This window comes from Carassius auratus, chromosome 1 (assembly GCF_003368295.1).
Source record: "Carassius auratus strain Wakin chromosome 1, ASM336829v1, whole genome shotgun sequence".
Taxonomy (NCBI): domain Eukaryota; kingdom Metazoa; phylum Chordata; class Actinopteri; order Cypriniformes; family Cyprinidae; genus Carassius; species Carassius auratus.
Window position 1 is genome coordinate 15576371 of NC_039243.1, and position 27972 is coordinate 15604342.

At 36.9% G+C, this 27972-nt stretch overlaps 1 protein-coding gene and 1 long non-coding RNA gene across 2 annotated transcripts in view; one reads left to right on the forward strand and one right to left on the reverse strand.

Annotated features, from left to right (window-relative positions):
• Nucleotides 1-1389: 1389 nt before the first annotated feature.
• LOC113081335 (uncharacterized) lies at nucleotides 1390-9761 on the reverse strand. The gene is made up of 2 exons (XR_003282163.1): nucleotides 9626-9761; nucleotides 1390-3523 (listed from the first exon to the last, which is right to left on the reverse strand). It is a non-coding gene; the product is annotated as an uncharacterized LOC113081335 (long non-coding RNA).
• LOC113081253 (A disintegrin and metalloproteinase with thrombospondin motifs 5) overlaps nucleotides 8638-27972 on the forward strand; it is a 32448-nt gene continuing 13113 nt past the window's right edge. The window contains exons 1-3 of the mRNA XM_026253357.1: nucleotides 8638-9859; nucleotides 26890-27022; nucleotides 27096-27263. Of these exons, the coding sequence (XP_026109142.1) occupies nucleotides 8921-9859; nucleotides 26890-27022; nucleotides 27096-27263 (1240 nt within the window). The 5' untranslated portion in view covers nucleotides 8638-8920. The remainder of the gene's footprint in view (nucleotides 9860-26889; nucleotides 27023-27095; nucleotides 27264-27972) is intronic.

A 27972-nucleotide genomic window follows, 5' to 3' on the forward strand; every position in this document is an offset into this window, starting at 1 on the left:
GAGTGATTTTCTCTCATTTATTTTCAGCAGCAACAGCTAGTTAATTAGGCACGGTCACTTTAAGAGATAATGCATCGAATATAATGATACACATCCGATTTGATACATTGATACATAACCAATCTTTTTTGAAGGTACTCGCCAAGACAGGTATTTTGACCCCTTTTGTTTTATGTATATGTCCATTCAAGTGCTAGAATTCGGTGTTCGCGGGCTGTGAGACGCGTCTCTCTGTATGAAATCACCGGGGGCTCCTATGATTAACCACCTTTCACCCCTTTAGCAACAGCTTTGCATTTTTGCATTAAGCAGATTGTTTTATCTGAAGTTACTTACAAATATGTTTTTCTTTATAATAACATCACTGATTAATAATTCACATTAAGACTTAAATTGAGAAAGTTTTAAAGACTGATAACTGATAACAAGGAATTATACACATCTTAAATAATTTCAATAAATAAATAATAAATAAATTGAAAAAAAAATACTTTAAACAAAATAAAACACTTCTAGTAAATTTCATAAATAATTAGAAACGCAAAAGAAGAAACACAAGTAACATTTAACTGTGAAAATTCGTTGAAGTAGAAAAAATTAGGTAGTATTTCCTTTTAAAAAGTACTCCAATATTTATTTACAACTTCGTAAATCCTTTTTTATAGCATACAAAAGTGCATTAACATATATTCCCTGAACATCTACTGTAAGTCATTCATATGGTAACTAAAGCTGAGAGTAACTGTTGATTATCACTGTCAGGTTTTGAGCTCATAATACAGGGTGAACATGAGGAGGTGGGCTTCACTGTCACTATGAATGGATGCATGATAGTACACAGCGTTCTCTTGTGAACTCCTACACACTCCTATAGAAATGCAGCTGAACACTCTATGTGGAGGAACAGGATGTCATACACGTGTCCGTGGGTTTCAACCATATAAATTGGCCTGAATGAAAATGTGATAGTTCCAATAATTAGTTTATCATGAAAAATTATTCTCACATTGCTGCTATCGATATAAAAGATGCACTTCTTAAAATCTATTTAATGTGCATTCAATTATTTTGTGTCAAGACGCATTAAACATTTATATCAAATTACAATTTTGGATGTCTTTGTCACTTTTCATTCTAATCATTCAATCATTCTAATGCATCCTTGCTGAATAAAAGTATTGATTTCCCGATAATCACAGTTTTCACACACACACACACACACACACACACAAAATAATAATAATTAGTTTGATTAATCTCTAATACTATTGGTAATCAAATCCCTGTTTGCACTAAAAAAAATAGTTTTGGTCTTCTTCCACCTGTCTTATCTTTGGAAACAGAAGGATGTAAACCTGTGTTTCAGCAAATACGCACAGGACACAGAGGTAATGTGAAAATAAACAGCAGGTTTATTGAACACAGAGCAAGGAGTATCCAGCTAAGTGAGTGGGGAGTGGCAGAAGTCTCATGGTTCTTATCCGAGTGGTAATGTCCAATTCCTTTCCTATGAATCCGTGGGGCTAAAGGAAAGTAGATATGGTGGACAATAGACAATGGACACCCAGAACCAGGAATTGGACACCTCTCTCGCTCACCCGAAACCAGTGGTCTACAGTTGGAACTTCAGAGGGTTCTTCTATCCAGGGGAATAGAGGGTGTTGGTAGCCGAGTATGCACTGGTAGTTTGCTTGAGGGAATTCCCATGGGAGGAATCAGTTCCAGCTGGTTGTCGTGACAGTAAGCCCGGAGACATCTACTAATCTCCAGTATCTTCCACTCAATCTGTCCATTTGTCTGGGGTTGATATCCTGAGGAAAGGCTCACATTGACACCGAGGATCTTGAAGAAAGCCCTCCAGATATTAGAGATGAACTGGGGCCCACGTTTGGAGAAAACATCCCCCGGGATATCGAAGTTGCATAAGACATGATGAAAGAGAGCTTCTGCAGTTTCTTGGGCTGTGTGTAAACCCCGAAAGGGAAATTAACTTGCAGGCCTTGGAGAATCTGTCTACTGCAATGATAATGCAGGTATATCCACCTCAATTGGGGATTTCGGTCACAAAGTCAACTCCGATGTGGGACCAGGTATGACGAAGAATGGGTAATGGGACCAGTTTTCCAGCGGGCAGATGTGGAGTGTTGGTAATGGCACGGACTGAGCATCCACAGATATAATGGGAGACGTCCTCCCATTGGGAGAAGATGATTTTTCTCCATTCTGTCACCAATGGAGTTTCGGTTCCTTGCCGCTGTCACCTCTGGCTTGCTTAGTTGGGGTCACTTCATCTACAGCGATATTGTTGACTTGATTGCAAATAAATGCACAGACACTGCAGCCCAGAAGGGAGGACTGTAAGGACTTAGCTATGTAGGTTTTACCTTCTGGGCCTCCCAGTGGAGTGGATTCGGTCTGAGCACCGAGGAGGATTTGGTCATCCAGTGCCCACCACAAGGGGTTAACAAGGATGGCCAGAGGGAGTATGGGTTCCAGTGTGGGGTTTACATCTGGAGCATGCACCCGAGAGAGTGAATCTGCCTTGTCATTCTTGTCTCCGGGTCTGTAAGTGATGATGAATTGGATCGAGGTAAAGAAGAAGAACTAGAGGGCCTGTCTGGTTTTTAGCTTTGTGGCGCTGCAAAGATACTGGAGGTTCTTGTGATCTGTGATTACCATAAAGGGGTGTTGTGCTCACTCCAGCCAGTGCAGCCATTCCTCCAGAGACAGCTTAATGGCAAGCAATTCACGGTGTCCGATGTCATAGTAACGTTCCACTGGGCAAAGCTTCTGTGAGTAATAGGTGTAAGGATGGAGTCATAGAGGCTCTCAGTGGTACTAGGATAGTACTGCCTCCATACCGGTAGTGCAGGCATCTACTTCCATGACGAATGGGAGTTGGGGATCTGGGTGTATGGGATTGGGGGCAGTACAGAAGGTTTCCTGGAGTTCTGTAAGAAAACTTTCTTTGGGGTTCAGGGACAGAGACTTGGGTTTTTGATGGAGCATGGTAGTGAGGGGGGCAGAGGAGGATACTTAAGTTCTGGATGAATCACCAGTAGAAATTGGGAAAGCTTAGGAATCGTTTGAGTTCCTTGACTGACTGAGGGTGGGGGCCAGCCACAGATGGCTTGGACATTCCCCTGGTCCATCAGAATGCCATCTGCACTGGGTATGTATCCAAGGAAGTGGACCGTGGGGAGGTGGAATTTACACTTCTCAAGCTTCAGGCAGAGATGGTGTTTCCTGAGTTGATGTAGGACCTTTGTGACATGGTGGCGATGTTTGGCCAGGTGTCAGAAGTAATTCAGGATGTTGTCGGTGTAGACGATGACAAATTTATGAAAGAACTTCCGGAACACCTCATTCATAAGGGAAGTGAGCAGGGAGTGGGAGAAGTCTCTTGGTTCTTATCTGTGTAGTAATGTCCAATTCCTTTCCAGGGAATCCATGGGGCTGAAGGAGTGGAGAGGCAGTGGAGTTCCGGAATGGTGGAGATCGAGGAGCAGAGAGATCAGGTAAACTATTAGGTGAGTAAACACAGGTTAGAGTCGGGTAAGTCAAACAGAATTTTTTTTAGACCAGACAGTAAGTGTGCAGGAGGAGTGCGAGAATATAGTGCTGCTGATGAGTGCTTACAGATGGTGGTAGTCAGTAATCAGATGATTTAGATCTGTTGAGTGTAGTTGGTGGAGACTGAGATGATTGTGAAGACTCCTGACAATGTGTATATTGCATGCAAAACACCTGATTTCCATTCACTGGAAAAGTATTTATGGTCCATCTCTGCCACTCTAGATCAAAGAGTTGTAGTCTTGTGTGGAAGGCAAAATAAAACATATTATACGAGATTTGGGGCTTTCTACATTTTCTAGAACAGAACTGGCTTACTCTTGAGTAAAACCACATAATCGAATCATGCATTTAATGACAGTTGACTGTGTTAAGTGAATTGTGTTTGTCATTCCTTGTTCTTCTTAATGAAAAAAAAAAACATTACGAATCTTATTTTAATTAATACATTTTCCATGTATATGGCTTATTGCAATAAAGGTGCCATGTGTAAAAATTGAGGTAAAAATTTTTTGAAAAATGAAACGCATCAAAAGAATGAGAAGAAATAAGGGCGATGATGTCATTAAAAAAATGTCAAGTTATAGTGCTGCAGAGATATCCACCTTAATTATCATTAACATTACTAGCCACGGCCCGACAGGTGTCCTAATACCAGTTTCGGCCATGGGAGGCGGTATGCGGGCAACATAACCACCATCCAACCTGCAATACATGAATAACTCGCACGGCTTGTGGGCGTACTTGAACCTGATGTCAATCGTGTGGAAAGTACAGCCCACTACTTCATTTCATATCAGGGAAGAGAGCGGAACGATGGCTGAAGCCCTTGGCAAGAGACCCGCTACAGGGAAACAACCGCGCTCGGAATCACAAATCAAATCCGATAAGAATAGGAGCCGAACCAGAGTAAACATCGGCACTGCTTTCCATCACTGGAGACAACTGATGGACCTGAAAGAAATTAGGTTAGACTCCGAACTTGCAACATTTCTTTTGGATTGGTAAATTGGATGCTGTTAGTATTTCGCAAGAAGTTTGTTTTATATGTTTTTGTATTTTTTTCGGGAAGTTATAACATAGGAATGTATCGAAGGCTGTTCGATAAACGTGCTAATGTTAGCGATGGCTAACCGTAGCTGCATTTGATAATTAGCTAGCTATAACTTACCCATTTTTTTATATCATAACTAACCTGCTCTGTCTAGTCTGTTGGTCTCTGTGTCCTCTTTGCTTCGTGGTTTTTCTGTGAGTGAGAAAATTGATGTGTGGCGTAAAAGCGTGTGAAAAGAGTAAATTGCGTGTGTCTAACAGTGAATGCTTGAGAGTTGGCAGCTCTGGTTACGTTGGTTGGCGCTAGCTTGGTCAACATCAGCTGTCTGATGTTGAACAATGATGTTGACAGAATGTTGTCTGTCAAATTAATTTAATTCAAATAATGTGTATATACAACTCAAAATTAGGGCTGTCAAATGATTAAAATTTTTAATCAAATTAATCAGAATTTTCAGTGGGTTAATCAGGATTAATCACTATTTGCAATTACACCTGAATCCTAACCATTTTTTTTTCTGAAATGCATACCAAAAGATAAATAACAGGACACAGATACATCATTTTCATGTATTGATTCATCAATATGTGGTTCTTTTTTTCTTAATTTCAAAAGTTTAACATTTACTTAGATCAAATTTACCTGAGCACTATATCATAGAGAAACTCAAAAGAATGAACTCAGAAACACAAACATGCGCCACCATCACATAAGCAGCACTCTGGGCACTCTTGTTTTGGGGAGGTATTCATCTGCCACAATACTTTAGGATCGATATTTTCACAATCTGAAGGCTTCAAGTGCAAGTAAAACCAAGTAAAAATGCATATGCTTTTCCAAACAGCTGTAATTTTTTTCATAGCATTGCATGTAGGCGTTCTGCGCATGTGCAGTGTGAAACACAGGACGCTATAACAGGAAGAAGCTCCATCGTATCAACTACCAAAGTCGTCTCTGTTTATCGAGCTTGGCATGAATGTATTTGAGAGTAACTGGGGTAAAACCTTCGTGTTTTCGTCGCGGCGCTCACCGCTGTTTTTTACTATCTTGAGAATTCAGAGATCGACGAGACTTTCCTGACCTGAATAATTTGTCACACTGCGCATACGTGAAATGCGTTAAAAAATTGGACGTAATTAACAACTAATTAACATCTTTAACGCGCTATTTTTGACAGCCCTACTCAAAATGTAATATGAACAAAACGAATATGAACATATTCACTGGTAAAGGTGAAGGGGAGTAGCTTGAAGATGTTTCAAAATCACTTGACATCACCCAACGTTCCTCTGGAGGCAAAACGTCCTCTTAGGCTTCGGCTATGGCTCTAGGGTTGTTGTGAAGGTAGGGGCGGAGCATAGAGACTATGCCGTTTCTCGTTTGTTACTCTAGAGTAGACCAATTCACTTTATTGAGGCATACTGCCCCCATCTGGTATGGAATGTGGAGTATGACTTGATTTTTTTTGCCAGACATGACAGATGGCACCTTTAATGCATTCAAGCATTGTTAGCACCATGTCCTATTATTTGAGCTACAGTACTGGTAGAAAGCCGCATGAACATCCTGCAAAACATCTCCTTTTTATAGCACATACAAAAGAAAGACATACAAGTTTGAAATAATATGACAGTGATTAAATGATATCAGAATTGAAATTTATTTAATGACTAGATCTTTAAGTTATAGTAAATGCACACTATTGCCTACAGATAAACGCTGTGATACAGGTACACATACTATATGTGATGAAAGAGAGAATCCCAGTAACCTGCATGTCTGCTGTTTCTTACTAAACACTATTACATGACTCAGCTTTAGTAAACAAACACTAAGCAGGAGATCCGTGAAGTGTTGGATCTTATATAAAAAGCAGAATGCAATTTTGCTCTGTGTGCAATTTTTGAATAGCGACACATATTACGCAACACCCAAATCCAGTGTCTGACAGCACTGGCACAAAACCACCAGCATGCCTGAAGATGTAATAAATAGTCTCTTAACGCCACATAATTCTTATGAATATCTGTCAGATTGCACAAACATGAACATACATGCTGACTTTATTGCCCCATTCATTGATGCTTCTATTCTTGACGCAGCATGAATTATCCATCAACTCAAAGCTCAAGTCATCATATGTGAGTTTGGAGAAGAAGAAAGTGCCTTATTTAATAATTAAAATAATGTTACTCAACGACCGGGAGCTACAGCTTTGAAAGCTTTGAGGTCCATCCTTTACTTGCCCTCATGTCATTCCAAACACATATAACTATCTTTACAACAGCTCTAGTTCATAGACATCCAAAAAATCTGAGTTATTTCAGTATAACAGATAATTTTATAGTTTTATTTGAATGTTTTACTATTTAATTTTGATTTTAATTAAAGTTTTGGTCATTTTGTTGTACGTTTTTGTAATTGTCATTTGTGTGTGTGTGTGTGTGTGTATACAAACACAAACACAAACAAATGAGTGTGTGTGAGTGTTGAGGCAATAAAAAATTACAATCTGCACTAAAATTACAATCTGTTATGTCTTTAGCAAGCATTTAGCTTAACTTAACCAGCCACTCCTTACACGAACCTTGTTACATTAGCTAAAAGTCCAATGATACTATATGATTAGTAATAAACATTTACAAATGATGAATGGTTTAAACTTTAGATTGGCTACTGCAAAACATGAACAAATTATTAATAAATGATAAGTAAATGTGTTTGGATGAACTGTCCCTTTAAGACAGTGTTGTTTGTGCTGTTGTTGTTGTGATGATGATGTCATAACACAGTGCTGGAATGAGCCTGATAGCAGAATGAACTGGTGTGCACAATACTCAGTGTTCTGTGTCAGTGGTGTCATTGCCTGTGGCGGCTGATGCACTATTGAACAGGGTTTCCCAGTAGCGGATTCCCTCCATGATGTCACGTTGCTGTTCGGTCTCTACCTCATGTTCTGTCGAGATTCACCCAGTACTGTATGTACAGATAATAACAACCGAACCCTTCAGTCTTCAGATAATTTTCACTGATTTCATCAAACCCATTAGACAGGTATTATTGAAGACTGATTTATCTTATCATCTGTAACAAATAGCAAGCGATGTGTGTCAGGCAGTAGATTATTCTGTTTAAGATCAATTGACAGAAAAGCATCAAAACAGTAGAGTGCATTTAACTCATGTTTTATATTTATAGTCGTGTGATGCTTTGTATGACAAACAGATACTAATTTAAGTCATTGTTTCCTGAAAATATTTTTTTCCACATTTTTATGGAGGACATTTTAACATTACTAGTTTGTTTATTAACAGCTCTTGTAAGGTTAAAATAAGTCATCACTATGTTGATTTAAATCATTAAATCAGTTTTGTGCAAGATTTGATGCCAGTTACATCACATGTCTTTTTTTTTTCAGTAAATAATGAATTACGTTTATTTCTGTTTCTTACACAAATCATAACATGACTTCAGAAGACGTTAAATATACTGTAATGCACAAGTTACATACACTACTGCTATGATTTCATGATGCTTTATGTCTTTTTATAGAGCTTAACAGCATTTTCCCCCACTGCCCATTCACTTCCATTATATGGTAAAGTAGACATCTGTCAGGACATTTTAAACATCGCCCAGTTATTAAATTATCAGCTGTTGTAAGATTAAGGAAAGTTGTGCATGACTTTGAGTCAGTTTTGTGTCCCTCGGAAACCAAAGACAACATGAGGATTATGGAACACAGTCCTTACTTGACTTTGCATTGATTCAGGCACATAAACACATGCAGAATTATAACACATGCAACCATATCAGTACGCAGTGTTAATATAAAATAATAGTGCGTTTTCATAACGTGATGGCTTTAGTAGATTTGAAGCTGGTTTATGGGCATTTCAAATGCACAGCACTTGTTTCGCTATGTTTGTGAGGACATTTTCAAACATTTGACCCCTAACAACGACAGAGAGAGAGAGAGAGAGAGAGAGTAGGGAAAGAATGAGAAGAGGAGGTCTGGAGTGGAGAGCGAGCGCAAAGGGGCAGGACTCTCTCTCTCTTTCTCTCTCTCTGGTGCTTTTAAGAGGAAACTTTGTGATTTGTTCTTCAAGTTCACTTTAGTTCTCGTTCCTCTCTCATCCAGCCTTCATGTGTTTATTTCCATGACTCGTGAGATGCGCACCGGGACTCGTGGATCAGTACGGCTCGAATTCCCCACGCAAGTAATTTTAAAGCTTTATCTCGGATCGTAATGTTTCCAGAAGTTTTCTGCACCGTACTGAACTACATGGAATAATGTGGCAGATTGTTTTTCTGTGTTGCGCTCTGGACGGTTCCTTTGCGTTCAGCGCGTTCCGTCCACCTGCAAACGCGTCTCTGCTCGCACCTGCCCGGGGCATCGTGCGCATTGTGGATCGGATTTATCACGGGGGAGGAAAAGCCGGTTACCTTCTGTACATGGATGAGCAGCGCTTTCAGCTGGATATGGAGCGGGACGAGTCTATACTGTCTCATCACTTTGGTTTGAACGTGGACGCGCTGCCTCCGCGTCGGGAATGCGTTTACCGCGGCACCGTCAATTCAAACACAGAGTCACTTGCGGTATTCAATCTGTGTGGCGGCGGACTTAATGGATTTTTCGCGATCGACCACGCGCGATACACCATCACGCCGCTTATTCGGGCGAAAGGGCACGAAAATGACCTGCACATAGTCGAGGACACCGACGCGACGCGCGCTCTCCACTATTACACCCGCGAGAGTTTCAGTTTCGAAGCGATGCCCGCGCGGCACAGCTGCGGCACGCGTAACTTCAAAACGCGCAGTCATAAAAAGCGGAAACGTGAGGATGCGCGCGGACGCAGTTTGTGGACGAAGTTTGTGAAGCCCGATGCGCTGACTCGATTCAAGCGCTCTGTGTCTCGCGCGCGGCACGTGGAGCTGCTGCTGGTCGCGGATGCTTCCATGACGAAGAAATATGGGAAGGACCTGCAGCATTACCTGTTGACACTGGCGTCCATCGCGTCCAAACTCTACGGGCACGCCAGCATAGAGAATCCCATCCGTTTGTCTGTGGTTAAAGTCGTGATTCTGTCTGAGAACGAAAAGGGGATCGAAGTGTCCAAAAACGCCGCCGCGACGCTCAAGAGCTTTTGTAAGTGGCAGAACCAGCAGAACCCACTGGATGACGATCATCAGCATCACCATGACGCGGCGATCCTCTTCACCAGGCAGGTAAAAACAGAAATATTCGCGTCGGTCACGCGCATCAGCCTTGCCATTATGAAAAATAACCATGGTTTTATTATAGTAAAACTGTAGTAACCCATGCTTTTTTTTAGCATTTTGACTACCATTTTTATAACCACAGATTTACTACAAACTAACAGTATGGTTATACTATGGTTAATTTAGCAAAACCATGGTTCATTTGTGGTTACAATGGATTAACTATAGTAACCATGTTTTTTTTTTTTTTTTTTTTTTTTTTTTTTTGGTTTTATGTGTAGTAAAACCATGGTTAATTTTCGTAAGGGTGGTGTACACTATTTACATTGTTAGTGATGGAGATGCGTGTGCGCAGATACAAACAAGCCTCATGAATTTCATTACACTGTTTTATTTGTCCCAAAGCATCGCCATGTTTTTCCATCACTGTGCCATTTGCTTTGAACTAAGTGACCTTACAGAAGTAGTCTGGTATAGTGGTATACTTTTGAATACTTTGGCATTTGGAAATATTAACATGGTACTCCCACCATGGTCGTTTTTGTTTCAACCAGCAGTTCTCACAGTTCTCAACCTTTTCGACTCACCAACCCGCTACTGTCCAACTCATTTTTAAAGACTTCCATTTCCTTTTCCTTTTAAATTTTCTATAATTTTGTACAATTATACTATGTTGTAGCATTTAAAATTAAGTTTGGATTGTAATATTTTTGTTTTGTTTTTGCATTTTAATTAAGTTTACGTTATTTTTAATTTAATAAAAAATATTCAGATGCTTATAACTAGAATTTTTGTTGTTATAATTGTTTGATTTTATGAAATATGTCTCTTGTTTATAGCATTTTAATTAATTTTGAATTATTTTTAATATAATTAAATTATTTTAATATAATTAATATATTTATTTTTTAGCATTTTCATTGTTTAAATTATTTTGATAAAGTTAAATATTTTGTGTTTTTAACATTTTAATTAATTGACAAATTATATATATATATATATATATATATATATATATATATAGCATTTTAATTAAAGGGTTAGTTTACCCAAAAATAAAAAATTAGTCCATAAATTACTCACCCTCAAGTCATCCAAGGTGTATATGACTTTCTTCTTTCAGACGAATTATATTGAAAATTTTCGTTTTTGGGTGAACTAACCTTTAAGGTTTTTTGTTTTTAATATAATTGATATGCATTGGTAAACTTTTAATTAAAACTTTAAATTCTCTTGATATAATGTTGTTTGTTTGTGTGTGTGTGTGTGTGTGTGTGTGTGTGAGTGTGTGTGTGTGTGTGTGTGTTTGTTTGTTTATAGCATTTTAATTAAGTTTTAATTACTTAATATAATTCAATAATTCAAAGTCATATCTTGGTCCCGCCCCCCTGAATTAAACATGATGATGCTACAAATACAAAAAACTCACCATAGTACTACTAAGGTATTTTAAAAAGTAACTTTTAATTCCATATAAATGTTATGGTACATGGAATTCATTACCAGGATATATTTCAGAGTACCATTGAAATATATATAGTACATGGAATTCATTACCAGGATATATTTCAGAGTACCATTACCACCTGATCAACCATCAACTACCATCAAATCTCAGTGCACAGCAGTTTGTGTGTGTGAGAGTGACCAGGTCAGCTGGATTCGATCATATGTCAACTACTGTGGGAACGTCAGTCTCTCTCCCTTCCCGTTCCACAGTGAACTGTAAAATTGTTTCCTTTGTTGCTGTTTTTTTAGGCAGGCGTCTTCGTATTCCCTTCCAAGTCCCCTGACTAGTGTGTGTCTTCATGCAGTGTGTCTGTGAACATTCACACAGGACGCTCTCGAGATCTAAGTGCCATGAACCACAGCAGAGAGCTGTGAGGAAAATCAGCACATGAAAGCCATACCGGCCTGGAGACCACATCATTTCGCCCCTCACAAATTTCACAGTAAAGCGCTGGCTCTGTGCCTCTCACTCAACTACCGCACTTGTGGTTTGGAGCTTGTTGTGTTTCCAGACGAGGCTTATGGTGCATGTAAGTCATGCAAGGTTTTGTTTTCTGGAGTACTGCTGCAACTCATCAGTAGCTTTGTCTTGTTTTCTAGTTAAAAACTAACTAATAATCCCTAAAACAAGATCAGTTTGCATGGTAACCAAGATTTCAAAATGTATCCTGAATATGATTTTAAAATTGTTAACATTAGTTAATGCATTTGGTGTCATGAACCAGAGCTATCATAGTTAACTAAAACTATAACCAAAAAAAAAAAATTCATTACTTGAAATTAATGTTAACTGAAATTAAATTAAATTAAAAAGTAAACATTTTATTTTAGCTAATTTTCGTGTGTACTAAAATAATTACAGCTAAAACTGAAATATAAATTAATTATAAAAAAAAACTATGTAGACATTCAAAAATGCTTATAATTAAAAACAATAAAAAAGTTACTTGACATTTATTAAATGTTATCTGAAATAATATAAAAATAACTTAAATGTATTTTATTTAAGCTAGCTGCCAACGTTACATTAATCATTTTGATTTATTATTTGATTATTTAAGTTTAAATATTAAAATGAAAAAAGTTTATTATTAAAAACAATACCTATTTAAAAAAAGATAAAACATACAACAAAATCAATTAAAATGAAATGAAACTAAGAATACAATATAATTAGTTAAAAATATACAATATTAAACACTATTGTTTTTAATTCACTTTAATATTAATTTTATACAACAGTTAAAAATATGTACAGGTACATCTAAAAAAAATAAGAATATCATGGAAAAGTTATTTATTTTTAGTAATTTAATTAAAAAAAGCAAACTTTCTTATATTCTAGATTTATTGAACATAAACTGAAAAATAAAAATTTCAGTATCTCAAAAAATTAGTAAACTCTTTCTCACAGATCAATCAAAAAAGATTTACAAAACAGAAATATCTCCAGAGATCTCCAAAGAAGGTTTAATTATGCACTCAACACCTGGGTGGGGCCTCCAGATCTTGATTTCCAAATTAAATGCTAAATTTACTTTAATCTGAAAACAGGACTTTGGATCACTGAGCAACAGTCCTGTTATTTTTCTCCTTACCCCGGGTGAAATGCTTTTGACATTTTTTCTGGGTCATTAGTGGCTTGATTATAGAAATGTGACAGCTGTAGGCCTTTTCCTGAAGAGGTCTGAGTGTGGTGACTCTTGATGCTGACTCCGGCTTCAGTCCACTCCTTGTGAAGTTCTCCCAAGTTCTTGAATCGTCTTTTCCTGACAATCTTCCCAGGGCTGTGGTCATTCCTGTTGCTTGTAGACTTTTTCCTAACACACTTTTTCCTTCCAGTCAACTTTCTATGAATATATTTTGATACAGCACTCTGTAAACTGCCTGCCCTTTCAGCAATGACCTTCTGTGGCTTACCCTCCTTGTAGAGGGTGTCGCCCTCTGGACAACTGTCAAGTCAGTAGTCTTTCCCATTATTGTGATTTCATGTTCTAAACTCGCCCAAAAGGTACCCAGTATTTATACTCAAAATTAATCAAACTTATTAAGCTCAAAATGGAATATTCAATTTTTTTGAGATACTGAATTTGTAATTTTCCTATGATGTAAGTCATAAAGTCGTAATCAGAATTAAAAATAAATAAATAAATAAATACATTTTTATAATTAAATTACAAAAAATAAAGAACTTTTCCATAATATTCAATTTTGATGCACCTGTATACTAAAGTATGCATAAATTCCCATGACCTGGATTAATTAACTTTTAAAGGGGGGCTGAAATGCTCGTTTTCACTCAATATCCTGTTAATCTTGAGTACCTATAGAGTAGTACTGCATCCTTCATAACTCCAAAAAGTCTTTAGTTTTATTATATTCATAAGAGAAAGATAGTCTGTACCAATTTTTCCCGGAAAAACACGAGTGACTGGAGGCGTGACGTGTGGGCGGAGCTAAAGAATCACGAGCGCGAGTAGGCTTTTGCGTTGAGAGAGTTTGGAAGCTGTGACATTACCGTGAGGAAAAAAACATCCAAAACAAATCATGGCTAACAGTCAGATTCAGCGTATATTTATGATCCAGAATCAGATCCAGAGGCTGAAATTTAACAAGAGCAGCATCAGCAACGACGTCTGTATGTGGTATGTACTGAAACTGTATATATTTGCTTAGCGGTTTTGGAAAATGACTAAGTTCCACTTTATGTCGTCTTTTTTTTTTTTTTTAAGCTGTACATGTGGAAAGTGCAGTTTGATGACAACATCGCATGTTGTTCACTTGATGTGCTTACACGCTGATAGCTAAGTTAACAACACAGAGATATTTGAAGCAGTTTTACTCACCGCCTGCGGTTCCAACACACAATCGTGACCCTTTTTCGTTGGGACTGCATTATCCTTTATAAATAAACGATGTGCAAATCCGGCGTCAAACTGGGCCTTGTTTGTAAAACAAGCATCTTCGAAATGCAGGGAACAAACAAAAACACTTGCACAACTCTGTTGATGCTCTGTAAAAATAAACTTCATCCACTAGTCTCTTAATGCTGTTTTTTTTTTGGCAATCTGTGCAGGGTTGTCTTGCCCTGGCAACCAAAAACACACTTCTTTTGTGACTTTTCGCGACGCTCTCGCTCTGATCAGTGAATGTCTCTCCTCTGCTCCACGGGAGCACGCGCTCTTCCGGCAGAAGTGCCTTAGGACCCATATAAGGAAATTCCACTCCATCTAATTTCACACAGAGCCATACTCGAAAAAAATGTTCCGAAACTTGTGACAAACCGGAAGGAGTATTTTTGGAACAGAAATACTCCTTCAAACGTACAACTTAATTTTTGAAACTTTGTCCATGTTTAGCATGGGAATCCAACTCTTTAACAGTGTAAAAAACTCAGTATGCATGAAATAGCATTTCACCCACCCTTTAAAGTATTGATATCTAATGCATTAATTAGTGAACCTTATTCCAAAGTGTTACCAAGAAATCATATTTTGAGTGATGTTTACAGGCAGTTTAAAAGGGATAGTTCACCCAAAAACTTAAAGAAATTTTACTCTCCTTCAGCCCATCCAAGATGTGGATGATTCATGTAGACAAATTTGGAGAAATGTAGCATTGCATCACTTGCTCACCAATGGATCCTCTGCAGTGAATGGGTGCCATCAGAATGACCAATGTGATTTCCAGTACGTCATTAGAAACAAACAAACACACAACAAACAAACAAACAAAAATATACCATTCATTGTGGTTGAAACAAACTAGCTAGTTAAGACTGTTTCCCGAAAACAGTCACATCTCCATCGTTTGAACCACATTAGTTCAAGAACAAGGGCCATTGTTAATGCCGTCACATGCATGTGGTGCAGGAATAACTATTTAACCAATTAGACATCTCATAAGATGTTGCTTTATTGAACATGACACCTGATGACTAATTAACTATGTTTTGTTCCCTGTTATTTTGCTTTATTTGATGTTGGATTCATCGCGGATTCGAAAACGGCGCATTTAGTTGACAAGCAAATATACATAATTAAAAAGTATTTTTTATTAAGATAGAATGTAATATATAGATTGCACTGCATGTTAGCTTCCCTAATGTTCCCAAGAGCATATTTATTTAATATCCCATATCCCTTGCTAACCACAGGTCGAGAGCTTTGCGACACTGTTTGCGAATGTTCAATTGAACTATGGTATCCGGGAAACACAGAATCGTTGAACTATGTGGGTAACGACAGAACTTGCGACCATAGTTGGCTAACGATGCTTTTGGGAAACGCACCCCAGAACAGTTCTAAATAAATATGTGGGGGGATTTCGATGTGACAGGAAAATGGGATTCATGGGAGGAAGCATTTTTAATGGATTATGGATGGTTTGAAGTTTCGTTCTGACAGCACCCATTCACTGCAGAGGAACCACTGGTGAGCAAGTGATGGAATGTAAAATTTCCCCAAATCTGTTCCCATGAAGTAACTCAGTTTTCACTTGTGGTTGAACTATTCCTTTAACTACATAACTATTTCCTCCAGCAGCAGAATTGTGACTGGCATTCATTCCCAGCTGCCCTCGGTTGGCATCTGTAAGTGCTGCTGACGTTGTTTCCCTCTCACAAGGGCCACCACACCAGATTCCACAGAGAATTGTAGCTTCTGTTGGCAGCGTCTGAAGGGTGGACGTGCCAGCGGAGTCTTTCCTCTAGTGGTGTGGAGTCTGACACACCTGGTGGCGTACAGTGTGTGTATAAGAGTGTGTGGTTGTGAAGTACACCATGTCAACAAGCCATGATGGGCAGCAGAGGCCCACAGACACCTACTGAGAGCTCTGAAATGCCTCCAAACCGGAATACAAAGGCTAAGAAATAACCAAAGCATCATTTCCTCTCTGCTGCTGCTGCACAAAGCTTCCTCTGCCTCATGACTAAGACTGATTCTAGATATTTGTTAGAGAAAAAATATTTGTCGAAAAATAAATATATATATATTTTTTTTTTTCAAAATCTGTATGACTTACTTTCGTCTGTGGAACAAAAAGGAGAAGTTTAGCAGAATATTTGCGTTGCTTTATTTCCAAACAACAAAAGTGTTTACAGAGAATCATCAAAAAGGGAAAAAAACATATCTATATGCTCTACAAGTGTTCTTCTTATGCCACTGTGGTTAGTGGATTTCCTAAGTTACTAGCCACTCAGCATTTTCACTGGCCACAATTTTGTTGTCAGAAAATATGTTTTATGTCATTAAAGTTGACTATGGTGTGCTAAAATGTACTTGCACTAGAACCTTACAACCCTTTTAAGTGTAAATTACTGCTGTACACACCCAAATCAAGACCTCATGAATTGTAAAACACTGACACAAATCATCAAATATTTAGGTCTAATAAAGTTGTGTGTAAAGTTCCCTTTTTATGAAAACATGCAGTCTAAGACATAAAAAGAGTAGCTTCTTATTGCATATAATAAATGTGGTGGAGGGATGCATAACATTAATTCAAAAGAGAAAAACAACAAACAAAACAAAAAAAACTAGAAAGAGAAACACTGTTTAAATATTTATTAACAACAGCAGTATGTACTGTAATGCAGAGTAGAAAAAATGTCTTCTAGAAACAAACAGCATAGAAGAACACATTCATTTTGTCTTTCAGCTTTTCACCACCGTACATCCTACAGTCAGAGCAGTTCATTATTCTCTTTGCTGATCATATACCAGCCATTCTCAACCTGACTTCCATTTTCTTCTCTTTGTTTCCATATTTACACAGGGTATCTGAAGGTTATTTTAAATACATTTTTAAGAGCTACACAAATAACAAAGAATACTGTATGAGCAGAGTAGGCTAATATATTAAAATGGAAAATTACATGATTTACATTTCAGACAAAGGTTTTCACAAAAACAAAAAGTTTTATAAAATGCTAAAATATAGCAGTTTGCCAGTAACGGCTGTATAAAAAGCAGATCTGCTTTCATCCCTGCTGACAAACAAACAAACAAACAAACCAGACTAAGCTGGTTGGCTGGTTTTAGCTAGTTTAAGCTGGGCTCCAAGCCTGGCCAAGCTGGTTTTATCTGGTTAGTTAGCTGCTTTCCAGCCTGACCAGCTAAAGAAGTGTTCAAAAACACTCTAAAACCATCAATGAACAGGTTTTAGTCCAGTTGTATTTTTTTTCAGCAGGGATAAACACTACTTTATGAGGCATTTAAGGTTTTATATGGCCTTAAATTTGATGTCACTAAATTAGGACTTTTTAAGGCCACACTGAAACCCTGATTAAACCCTCCAAAGTGGCTTGTGGGAATTATTGTTTTACACGCCATTACTGAAGTCATTACTCACGCCGTTACATTGTGAGAACATTCCCTGTTAGCTGGGATTGCAACATGTTTGATATCATTGAGGCCAGGCACAGTTTACATTTTTGTACTTGGCAGATGTATTTCTTTGAAGCAATGTATGTTTCTTTCAAGGTGTGCATTTGATCAGTTCATGAATTCCCTGGGAAATTATATATTATATCAATCAATCAATCACCTTTATTTATATAGTGCTTTAAACAAAATACATTGCGCCAAAGCACTGAACAACATTCATTTGGAAAACAGTGTCTCAATAATGCAAAATGATAGTTAAAGGCAGTTCATCATTGAATTCATTGATGTCATCTCTGTTCAGTTGAAATAGTGTCTGTTTTAATTTGCAATCAAGTCAACGATATCGCTGTAGATGAAGTGACCCCAACTAAGCAAGCCAGAGGCGACAGCGGCAAGGAACCGAAACTCCATCGGTGACAGAATGGAGAAAAAAACCTTGGGAGAAACCAGGCTCAGTTGGGGGGCCAGTTCTCCTCTGACCAGACGAAACCAGTAGTTCAATTCCAGGCTGCAGCAAAGTCAGATTGTGCAGAAGAATCATCTGTTTCCTGTGGTCTTGTCCTGGTGCTCCTCTGAGACAAGGTCTTTACAGGGGATCTGTATCTGGGGCTCTAGTTGTCCTGGTCTCCGCTGTCTTTCAGGTCAGTAGAGGTCCTTTCTAGGTGCTGATCCACCATCTGGTCTGGATACGTACTGGATCCGGGTGACTGCAGTGACCCTCTGATCTGGACACAGACTGGATCTGGTGGCCACGGTGACCTCGGAACAAGAGAGAAACAGACAAATATTAGCGTAGATGCCATTCTTCTAATGATGTAGAAAGTACGGTGTTATGTGAAGTGTTCCGGTTCCAGTTTACCTAATTAATGCAGCCTAAAAATCCTTTAACGGATTTGGATATTAAAAGCATATTAGTATGTTATGTGTATGCCAGGTTAAAGAGATGGGTCTTTAATCTAGATTTAAACTGCAAGAGTGTGTCTGCCTCCCGAACAATGTTAGGTAGGTTATTCCAGAGTTTAGGCGCCAAATAGGAAAAGGATCTGCCGCCCGCAGTTGATTTTGATATTCTAGGTATTATCAAATTGCCTGAGTTTTGAGAACGTAGCGGACGTAGAGGAGTATAATGTAAAAGGAGCTCATTCAAATACTGAGGTGCTAAACCATTCAGGGCTTTATAAGTAATAAGCAATATTTTAAAATCTATACGATGTTTGATAGGGAGCCAGTGCAGTGTGGACAGGACCGGGCTAATATGGTCATACTTCCTGGTTCTAGTAAGAACTCTTGCTGCTGCATTTTGGACTAGCTGTAGTTTGTTTACCAAGCGTGCAGAACAACCACCCAATAAAGCATTACAGTAGTCTAACCTTGAAGTCATAAATGCATGGATTAACATTTCTGCATTTGACATTGAGAGCATAGGCCGTAATTTAGATATATTTTTGAGATGGAAAAATGCAGTTTTACAAATGCTAGAAACGTGGCTTTCTAAGGAAAGATTGCGATCAAGTAGCACACCTAGGTTCCTAACTGATGACGAAGAATTGACAGAGCAACCATCAAGTCTTAGACAGTGTTCTAGGTTATTACAAGTAGAGTTTTTAGGCCCTATGATTAACACCTCTGTTTTTTCTGAATTTAGCAGTAAGAAATTACTCGTCATCCAATTTTTTATATCGACTATGGATTCCATTAGTTTTTCAAATTGGTGTGTTTCACCGGGCTGCGAGGAAATATAGAGCTGCGTATCATCAGCATAACAGTGAAAGCTAACACCATGTTTCCTGATGATATCTCCCAAGGGTAACATATAAAGCGTGAAGAGTAGCGGCCCTAGAACTGAGCCTTGAGGTACTCCATACTGCACTTGTGATCGATATGATACATCTTCATTCACTGCTACGAACTGATGGCGGTCATATAAGTACGATTTAAACCATGCTAATGCACTTCCACTGATGCCAACAAAGTGTTCAAGTCTATGCAAAAGAATGTTGTGGTCAATTGTGTCAAACGCAGCACTAAGATCCAATAAAACTAATAGAGAGATACACCCACGATCAGATGATAAGAGCAGATCATTTGTAACTCTAAGGAGAGCAGTTTCAGTACTATGATACGGTCTAAATCCTGACTGGAAATCCTCACATATACCATTTTTCTCTAAGAAGGAATATAATTGTGAGGATACCACCTTTTCTAGTATCTTGGACAGAAAAGGGAGATTCGAGATTGGTCTATAATTAACTAGTTCTCTGGGGTCAAGTTGTGGCTTTTTTATGAGAGGCTTAATAACAGCCAGTTTGAAGGTTTTGGGGACATGTCCTAATAACAATGAGGAATTAATAATAGTCAGAAGAGGACCTATGACTTCTGGAAGCACCTCTTTTAAGAGCTTAGATGGTATAGGGTCTAACATACATGTTGTAAGTTTAGATGATTTAAAAAGTTTATACAATTCTTCCTCTCCTATAGTAGAGAATGAGTGGAACTGTTCCTCAGGGGGTCTATAGTGCACTGTCTGAAGCGAAACTGTAGCTGACGGCTGAATGGTTGCAATTTTATCTCTAATAGTATCGATTTTAGAAGTAAAGTAGTTCATAAAGCTTTGACCAGTGGCTCCAGGACATCAGCAGCCATTCGGCACTCATGAACCCACTGAGAGCAGCCTTACCTCAGTCAGAGCAATAGTTTTGGCAGAGTCCAAAATATCCTCACATTATATTTTATGAAACTCCATTTGTATAAAACATTTTGAAGATTAGCCGATAGGCTCTTGATTTATTAATTGATAAGCTGTTTCCTCAAAAAAGCTGTTAATTCAGCGTAGTGAAGCCTCTTCTCCAATGACATCCATTGGAAAAAAAATGGCCTCTGGTCTCCTTTACCACGTACTGCCAAACCCAAAGCATTAGCATTAGCCATAAAAACATGTTTAGCTAAAGGTTGCAGGCTTGCCTTGACTTTACTGATTAGCTATTTGCTCTTTTACTCAGAAGACAGGACTTGTTGATAGAGCGGCCATATTGAGTGTCGCAATTTTCCCCCATTCAAAGCTGAGTGAAACATCTTAGGATAATTGAAAGTAAAGTACACAAACATCATTAAGATGCTTGTGTTTCTGAATAAATGAATCCGCTATTCATTTACAAATGTTTTGATTTACAGGTCAGAAACTATGGCTTACATGAATAAAAATCACAAACATGACACTTGTAAATTAAATAATTCATTATTTAATATATACAGATTTATCCATTAATATATATATATATTTTTTTATTCAAACAGATTATGAAAACCTAAATACAATGAGACTTGTTTTAAATATCATTATTTTGTGCATTTGGTGTAACAGAATATGTTGACATGCTTTAAAGTTAAAAAAGAAAACATTAATTTTCAAAAATTGTACATCATTGTAGGTCCTCTATGCCCTGCCTCTCTCAAACGTATCATTTTCAAAGCCCCTCCTTCCAACAAGCACAGTCTGCTCTGATCAGAATCAGAATCAGAATCAGAATGAGTTTTATTGCCAGGTATGTTTACACATACGAGGAATTTGTTTTCGTGACAGAAGCTCCGCAGTACAACAGAATGACAGCGACAGAACATAAAACACATAATAAAAGAATAAAAAATACAAATAGACAGTGAATGACAATATACAAATGATTGGCCAGCTTACCCAGTGCATTGTGATTGGCCAAACACCACAACATGTTGGAAATCTAACCCCCTTTCCATAATTGCAAGCTTCAGCTTTCAGAGTAAATATCATGACAGTTAATAATGTAGTTATTTTTTACCATCAGTTCAAGCCCGAAAGGACAACAGAGTCGCGTGACAGACACAGTGATAATGCAGTACACAAGCCACAGTTAAGACAGCTGATGTGCTATGATTTCTGACAGGCTGTTCACTCTGCTGTGATGAGACCCTGTTTCCCTCACACACACACACACACACACACACACACACACACACACACGTTACTCTGCGCTGCTCAAAAGTCCACATTTGAAGAGTCAATAGCAAACACTTAAACTATTAGGAAAACATACTTACAGTCGCTGATTCAGAATTATTGCTAGATTGTCATAGCAAAGTCAGAATTTACCTTTTTTTTCTTTCTTTTTTTCTTTTTTTATAAATACCCTTTGTGCTCAGCCAGCCTTGTACTCTAGGTTCACAAATGTGTCCATAAAATGTGTTACATCTGGGTTGTGTTGTTCTGTTGTAAACAAATCTTAACCAAACTAGGCCTTCTTCCTTTGCGTGAGCATTTGAGCGGCATTACACAAATATTTCCACATGGTGATGTAGACATGTGAGGGCGTGTTTGAATGAGCCACTTTAACCTGGGCCGAATCAGCCTTCTCTTTTAAATGCACAAAAAGCTACATAACACAGACAATGAAAAATAGAAACTGCATCATATGACCCCGTTAATCATTTTTATTAGTTCTAACAAAAAAGCTTTTGCTCAAAAATGTTATATGTTTATAATTCTGCAAGTATAGTAGTTTTTTTTAAGTTAGGTATTTATAAAATACAATGATTATTTATTTATTTATTAAAATGTTTTATAGCATATAAGACATATAACCATTTTTATGGCTGGTACATTAGTTCACCTGCCCTTTTGAGCCTTTATACTGCTTGCACACACTATGTACTGTACACACAGTGGGTGTATGAATGTGTACAGACAGAGTAAATACTGTACAGTTTGTTCAGGAGTATGAGAGAGAGTTCATGTGTGATTTTTACATGTGATTTTATAAGACAAACATTTGTACATGTAGTCCTTCTTTCTGTTCATAATCATCCATGTTTGGTCTAATGTCTCCTGCAGTGATTTCTAACATATATGATCATGTTTGTAGTGTTCTCATGCGTCTCCACCACCGTCTGTCTGGGGCATTTCACACGTCTGGTGTTTCAGCTGCTATATGTTGACAGTTCACTGAAAACCTCTTGAGATATTCTGGATGCTCTGAATCCATCCGTCTGCACTCCCACTGTCCTAAATCCTTATGATCCATGCCAGCGTTGGGTAGCAACAGTCTGTGATCAGATCCGGCCTCGGCCGAGAAACTCTGCAGGATAAAGAATTTGTTTTTGACACAAGAGGAACTGATATATGACTGATATATTGAATATTATTTTGTTCAAGCAAACTGTTGATTTCAGGGATTTTCAGGATCTGAGATGTTAGAGGAACGGAACAGTATTATTTAATCCCATACAGCAAATAATCTATATTTTCAATAATATATTTAAATATAATGCAAAATATTAAAAAGGCCCAAAATATATTTGCTAAAATATATTTAAAAATCACTTCATACATTTCAATCCAAGAAAATGCATTAATTTAAAGTTAATTATAATTAACTAAAACTAAAACCATAAAATATTTAAAAAAAACTTAATAATAAAAATAAATGTTAACAATAAAATAAAATATAAAAAACTTAAAATTGTTTTATTTCACCTAATTGATAAGGCAAGATTTCTTATTTTACTCATTTAGTTTAACTTGACTAACATAATTAAAACTTAACCTGTTATATTACGGTTTATTTAAGTTTTGGTGTTAATTATTTAGTGTGTGTGTGTGTGTATATAAACACACACACAGACACAAATGACATAAAACAAAATTACTAAATATTTAACTAAATTTAACATGAAAACAGAAAAAAAAAAATCTCAGCTACACTAAAAATAACACTGAATATGAGAAATATCCTAAGACATCTGATTTCGGGGATCCAAACAGGCCAGCATTGTCATGACTGAACCCCTTCACTCAGATCAGTACTGATGTTCCTCTCATCACTGAGCAACTTATGAGAACAGATCCCAGATCAGCAGCCCAAGGCCATATGTTTGCCATGTAAATCAGAACCAGGTGACAGAAACTCGCAGCATTGTAGAATCAAATATCCAGAGTCGTCTGCTCTTCCCGCTCGTCTTCCTGTCTGTCTGCATCGACATGTTTACTCAGAACCTTTGCCAAACGCGAGAGGCGTCAGGATATCAGCGTTCCTGTGTGTTTATCTACGTTTGCATGTGAGTTGATGTTCTGGACTGACCTGTGAGCACCCGGCACCTTATAACTTTTCGGATCATTTCTCAGTGCAAAAAGCCTTTCTTTTTCCAGTAAATGCATCGAAACATTGATTATGATTAGAAGACCATTTGCAGAAAATGTAGTAAGGGATTTTTTCTTCAGTTTTTGCATTTTTATTTATTTGTTTGTTTGTTTTTGAGCTGAGATGATATTAAGTTCCATTTTGTGCTGTGACATATATCCAGCGTCTGATGTATGGATTACTGAAAATAAATAAATTAATTAATATGTAGAACAAGAGCTTGGTTTCAGTCCTTTTAGTATTATTTATATAATTTATAGTTTTTGTTAATATTTGGAATTAGATTTAAATTATACTTTTTTGTTTTGTTCTAATTTTAGTTTAATTTATTTCAATTAAATCATAAAAAAAATGTATTTTCATTATGCATTGTATTTTTTTCAAGTCCTGCATATGTCAGACATGATAATTTGATTAAACATTTCTGGGTCAAAACATTGATTAAAAATGAAATATGCATGATTGTTCAAAATAAAACCTACAGCATGCATTTAGAAAATTATTGCATTTACATTGCCGAATTTACTCATTAATCCAACAAAACTGGTTTGTGTTTAACATAAGAAAAATAAGTGTCAATGCAAAAAGGAATTTGTTGTTGTTGTTTTGTTTTTGTTGTGCTGCATGCATCTCTCAAAGTGATCTGTAGTTGAAATTTTCCCTCAATATTTCCCTCTTTTTCCAGCTCGTCCTTTGGACGAAGTATTTCCCTCAAAATAAGAATATATTTAAACAAAATAAAGTTTCCCGAAATATGTAATCCCCAGACAAGAATTCCTCAGAATTCAAGTTGCTCTATTAATTACTGTGGAAACTCAACATGCTTTTTAAAAGTTCTCAAGAAAATGTGTGTTGTTTTTTATGTGAAAAACATCCTTGTAACCATCCAGATGTTTCAAACATCACGGCTGTGGGTTTTGCACAATGCAAACACTCACAGTCACTGCTGAACATGTATAAATCTACTAAGAATAAGACAAAAGAGCGAAAACTGTAAGAATGATCAGTCATCGGTCATTTCTGTACTCGTTAGGAGTATGTGAACGTGAGCTGTAGATGCGTGAGCTCAGGCTCTCTCCTGATTACACATTACAAATGTGCTCCGCTGAGGTCATGAGCTAAACTCGTTCTCAAGCTGTTTACTGTGCCGTTTTTATAAATGTGATCGTGTGTAGAGCAGCTTTCAGTCCAGGCTGTTTCCATGCACTCGCACTGAACCAGCAAACATCAGCCAGTCCGATTTGTGTGTCTGTCTGTGAGTCAGTGTTAATTGTTTTCATTAATTAAATCAGACCTAAAAATATACAAATGGAAGTTCGGTCAAGTATAAATAGTAGAAAATTAATGAGATTTTCAGATTAGTGACATCAGGTCAGAAGACATTCTAAAAGCCAGGTATAAATAATATTTGGCAATGCTTAATAATCAGTTCACATTTCCAGAATCTGTAAAGTTTTCCACAGATTTGGGATGTCTTCGATCCATTATTATTGTAAATGTATTAAATATTAGACCTAATTTGATCATGCTTTCATCTTGCAATTGTGAAAGCAGTGTAATATACTACTGTTTCCCTAATGTAATCAAATCTATTTTCATCTAATCTAATCTAACAAACAGTGTTGAATATTATGACTATTGTCAGCTCTGTCATGAGTTGTATTGCATAAAAGCATCTGCTAAATTAATAAATGTAAACATAATTTATTTATTTATTTACATTTTTTATTTTTTATTTTTGAACCGGGATAAAAAATAAAATAATAATCTTGTTAATTTAAAAATTAATTGAAATAAATCTGAAATAAAATATAACAAAAAAAATGTATATTGCTTAGGAAAATAACTAAATAAAATTTAAATTTAAGCACTAAAATTAATCATTTTAATTATTTTGTACAAAATGTATTAATTAGAGGCCAAGCCCTGAAGGGGTGTAGCCCCTATTGCTTTTGTATTATTATTATTATTATTATTATTATTATTATTATTATTATTATTATTATTATTATTATTATTATTACAGTGGCAGCCAACTTCCAACCAACTTGCAGTGGTGGTCCTGAATAGTGAGCTGAACTTTTGGGTCTCTAGGGCCATATAGCTCCACCACCAGTTCAAAATTTCCCTTTTCAAACAATTATATATTTTCAACACTTTGCTCTATGGAATTAAGTTAATCTGATCACTCTCCTCATGATGAACACATTCAACAGCTTACATGAAGACTTCGCCCATTACATTACATTTTGAAAAGTACAGTGTTCTGTTATTTTCGCTACTCCTCCTTGAAAATTTGTCCAGAATTTTGATATTCAGCTTTAATTAAAGATTATTTCAAACAACAGTCAAGCGAAATTAATCTTGGTATGCTTCATCAACACCGTGATGTAAGGGTCCATGCCAAATTTGGCAACAGGGCCACCAATGGAATATGAAATACAAAAAATATTGAATTATATTTCCATTACTCCTCCTACAAAGTTTGTCCAGTTTTGTTGAAAATCTGATTAAATGATCTTTGGAACGAGTTGCACAGAAATGACTGAACAGATTTTCGATATTTGCTACCATTCATGAGAAATTCCTCATCAAAGTATACCATGCTTGGTTTTTTTTTTGTGTTTTTGTTTTTACTAATGCTAGCTAGCTTAGCATGCTAACCAGTTGCCATTTTATTTCTTGATTTCATTTTAGTAACTGTAGTACAATTAACATAAAATAATTAATAGGTTAATAAGTTAAAATAATAAGTTAAATCTAAATAGTAAAAACTACAAAAGCTAATAACACAATTAGTAAAAAATTAAACTAAAAGCGAAAATGAAAATATAAAAATAAAAAGCTAATTTAAGAATATGAATAAAAACTAAACTAAATAATTAATACTAAAGTAACGCTGTTTGTGATGGTGTGGATGTAGGCAGGTGTGAGCAATGGGTCTGATGTCCCGTGTTGTTGCTGATGTGTGCAGGATCTGTGCGGTCATCACTCATGTGACACTCTGGGCATGGCTGACGTGGGAACCGTGTGTACACCAGAGAGGAGCTGTGCCATCATTGAGGATGACGGGCTGCACGCAGCTTTTACAGTGGCACATGAGATTGGTAAACACACACGCATGCATGAACATCTATGTGCACTCTAATGCAAGCTGATGACATCACTTCCTGTGTGCAGGGCATCTGCTGGGTCTGTCACATGACGACTCCAAGTTTTGCGAGGAGCAATTCGGCTCCACTGAAGACAAACGGCTAATGTCGTCCATCCTGACCTCCATCGACGCATCCAAACCCTGGAGCCGCTGCACGTCCGCCACCATCACAGACTTCTTCGATGATGGCAATGGTGAGAAACAATCATGTTTGAACATTGCTGCTCAAAATGACTGAGTTTGATGTTGCTTTTCTCAAACATATTGCAACATTTGGTAATGATTATAAGGCTAATTTCAAATTAGATTCAAAACTGAATCATGACATTTCTAACCAATATTAAAAAAATAAATACAAAACTCTGAACATTTACAAGAAGATGTCTTTGAGAATGTCTAAATATAAATCCGAATCCACAGCTTCCAAAATGTAAATCTAAAAACAACTAAAATATATAAGCCTTTTTCAATTCAATTCAATTCAAGTTTATTTGTATAGCGCTTTTTACAATAGAAATCGTTACAAAGCAACTTTACAGAAAATTATGTTTCTACAATATTTAGTAGTAGCTAGTAGTTTGTGCACATTTGACAGGATCTTTAGAAAAAATGAATACAAGACGTAGTCAGCTAGACGACATTATTAATATTATTAATTAACAATTATTATATGATGCAGTCACAAAAATATAGTACAATGTCTTCACCGAAAATATATATTTTATATATAAGTTATATTTCAGGTGTCCGGTGACTTCTGACCACGAACACACAAAGTGTGACTCCCAAATGACAATACCAGGGGGTTAAAAATAAAGACATCTGCACACATATGTTATTAGTAAGCAGCTTTTGACAATGTTTTTGATCTAAAATAGTAATAAAAAAGAAAAAGAAAAAGAA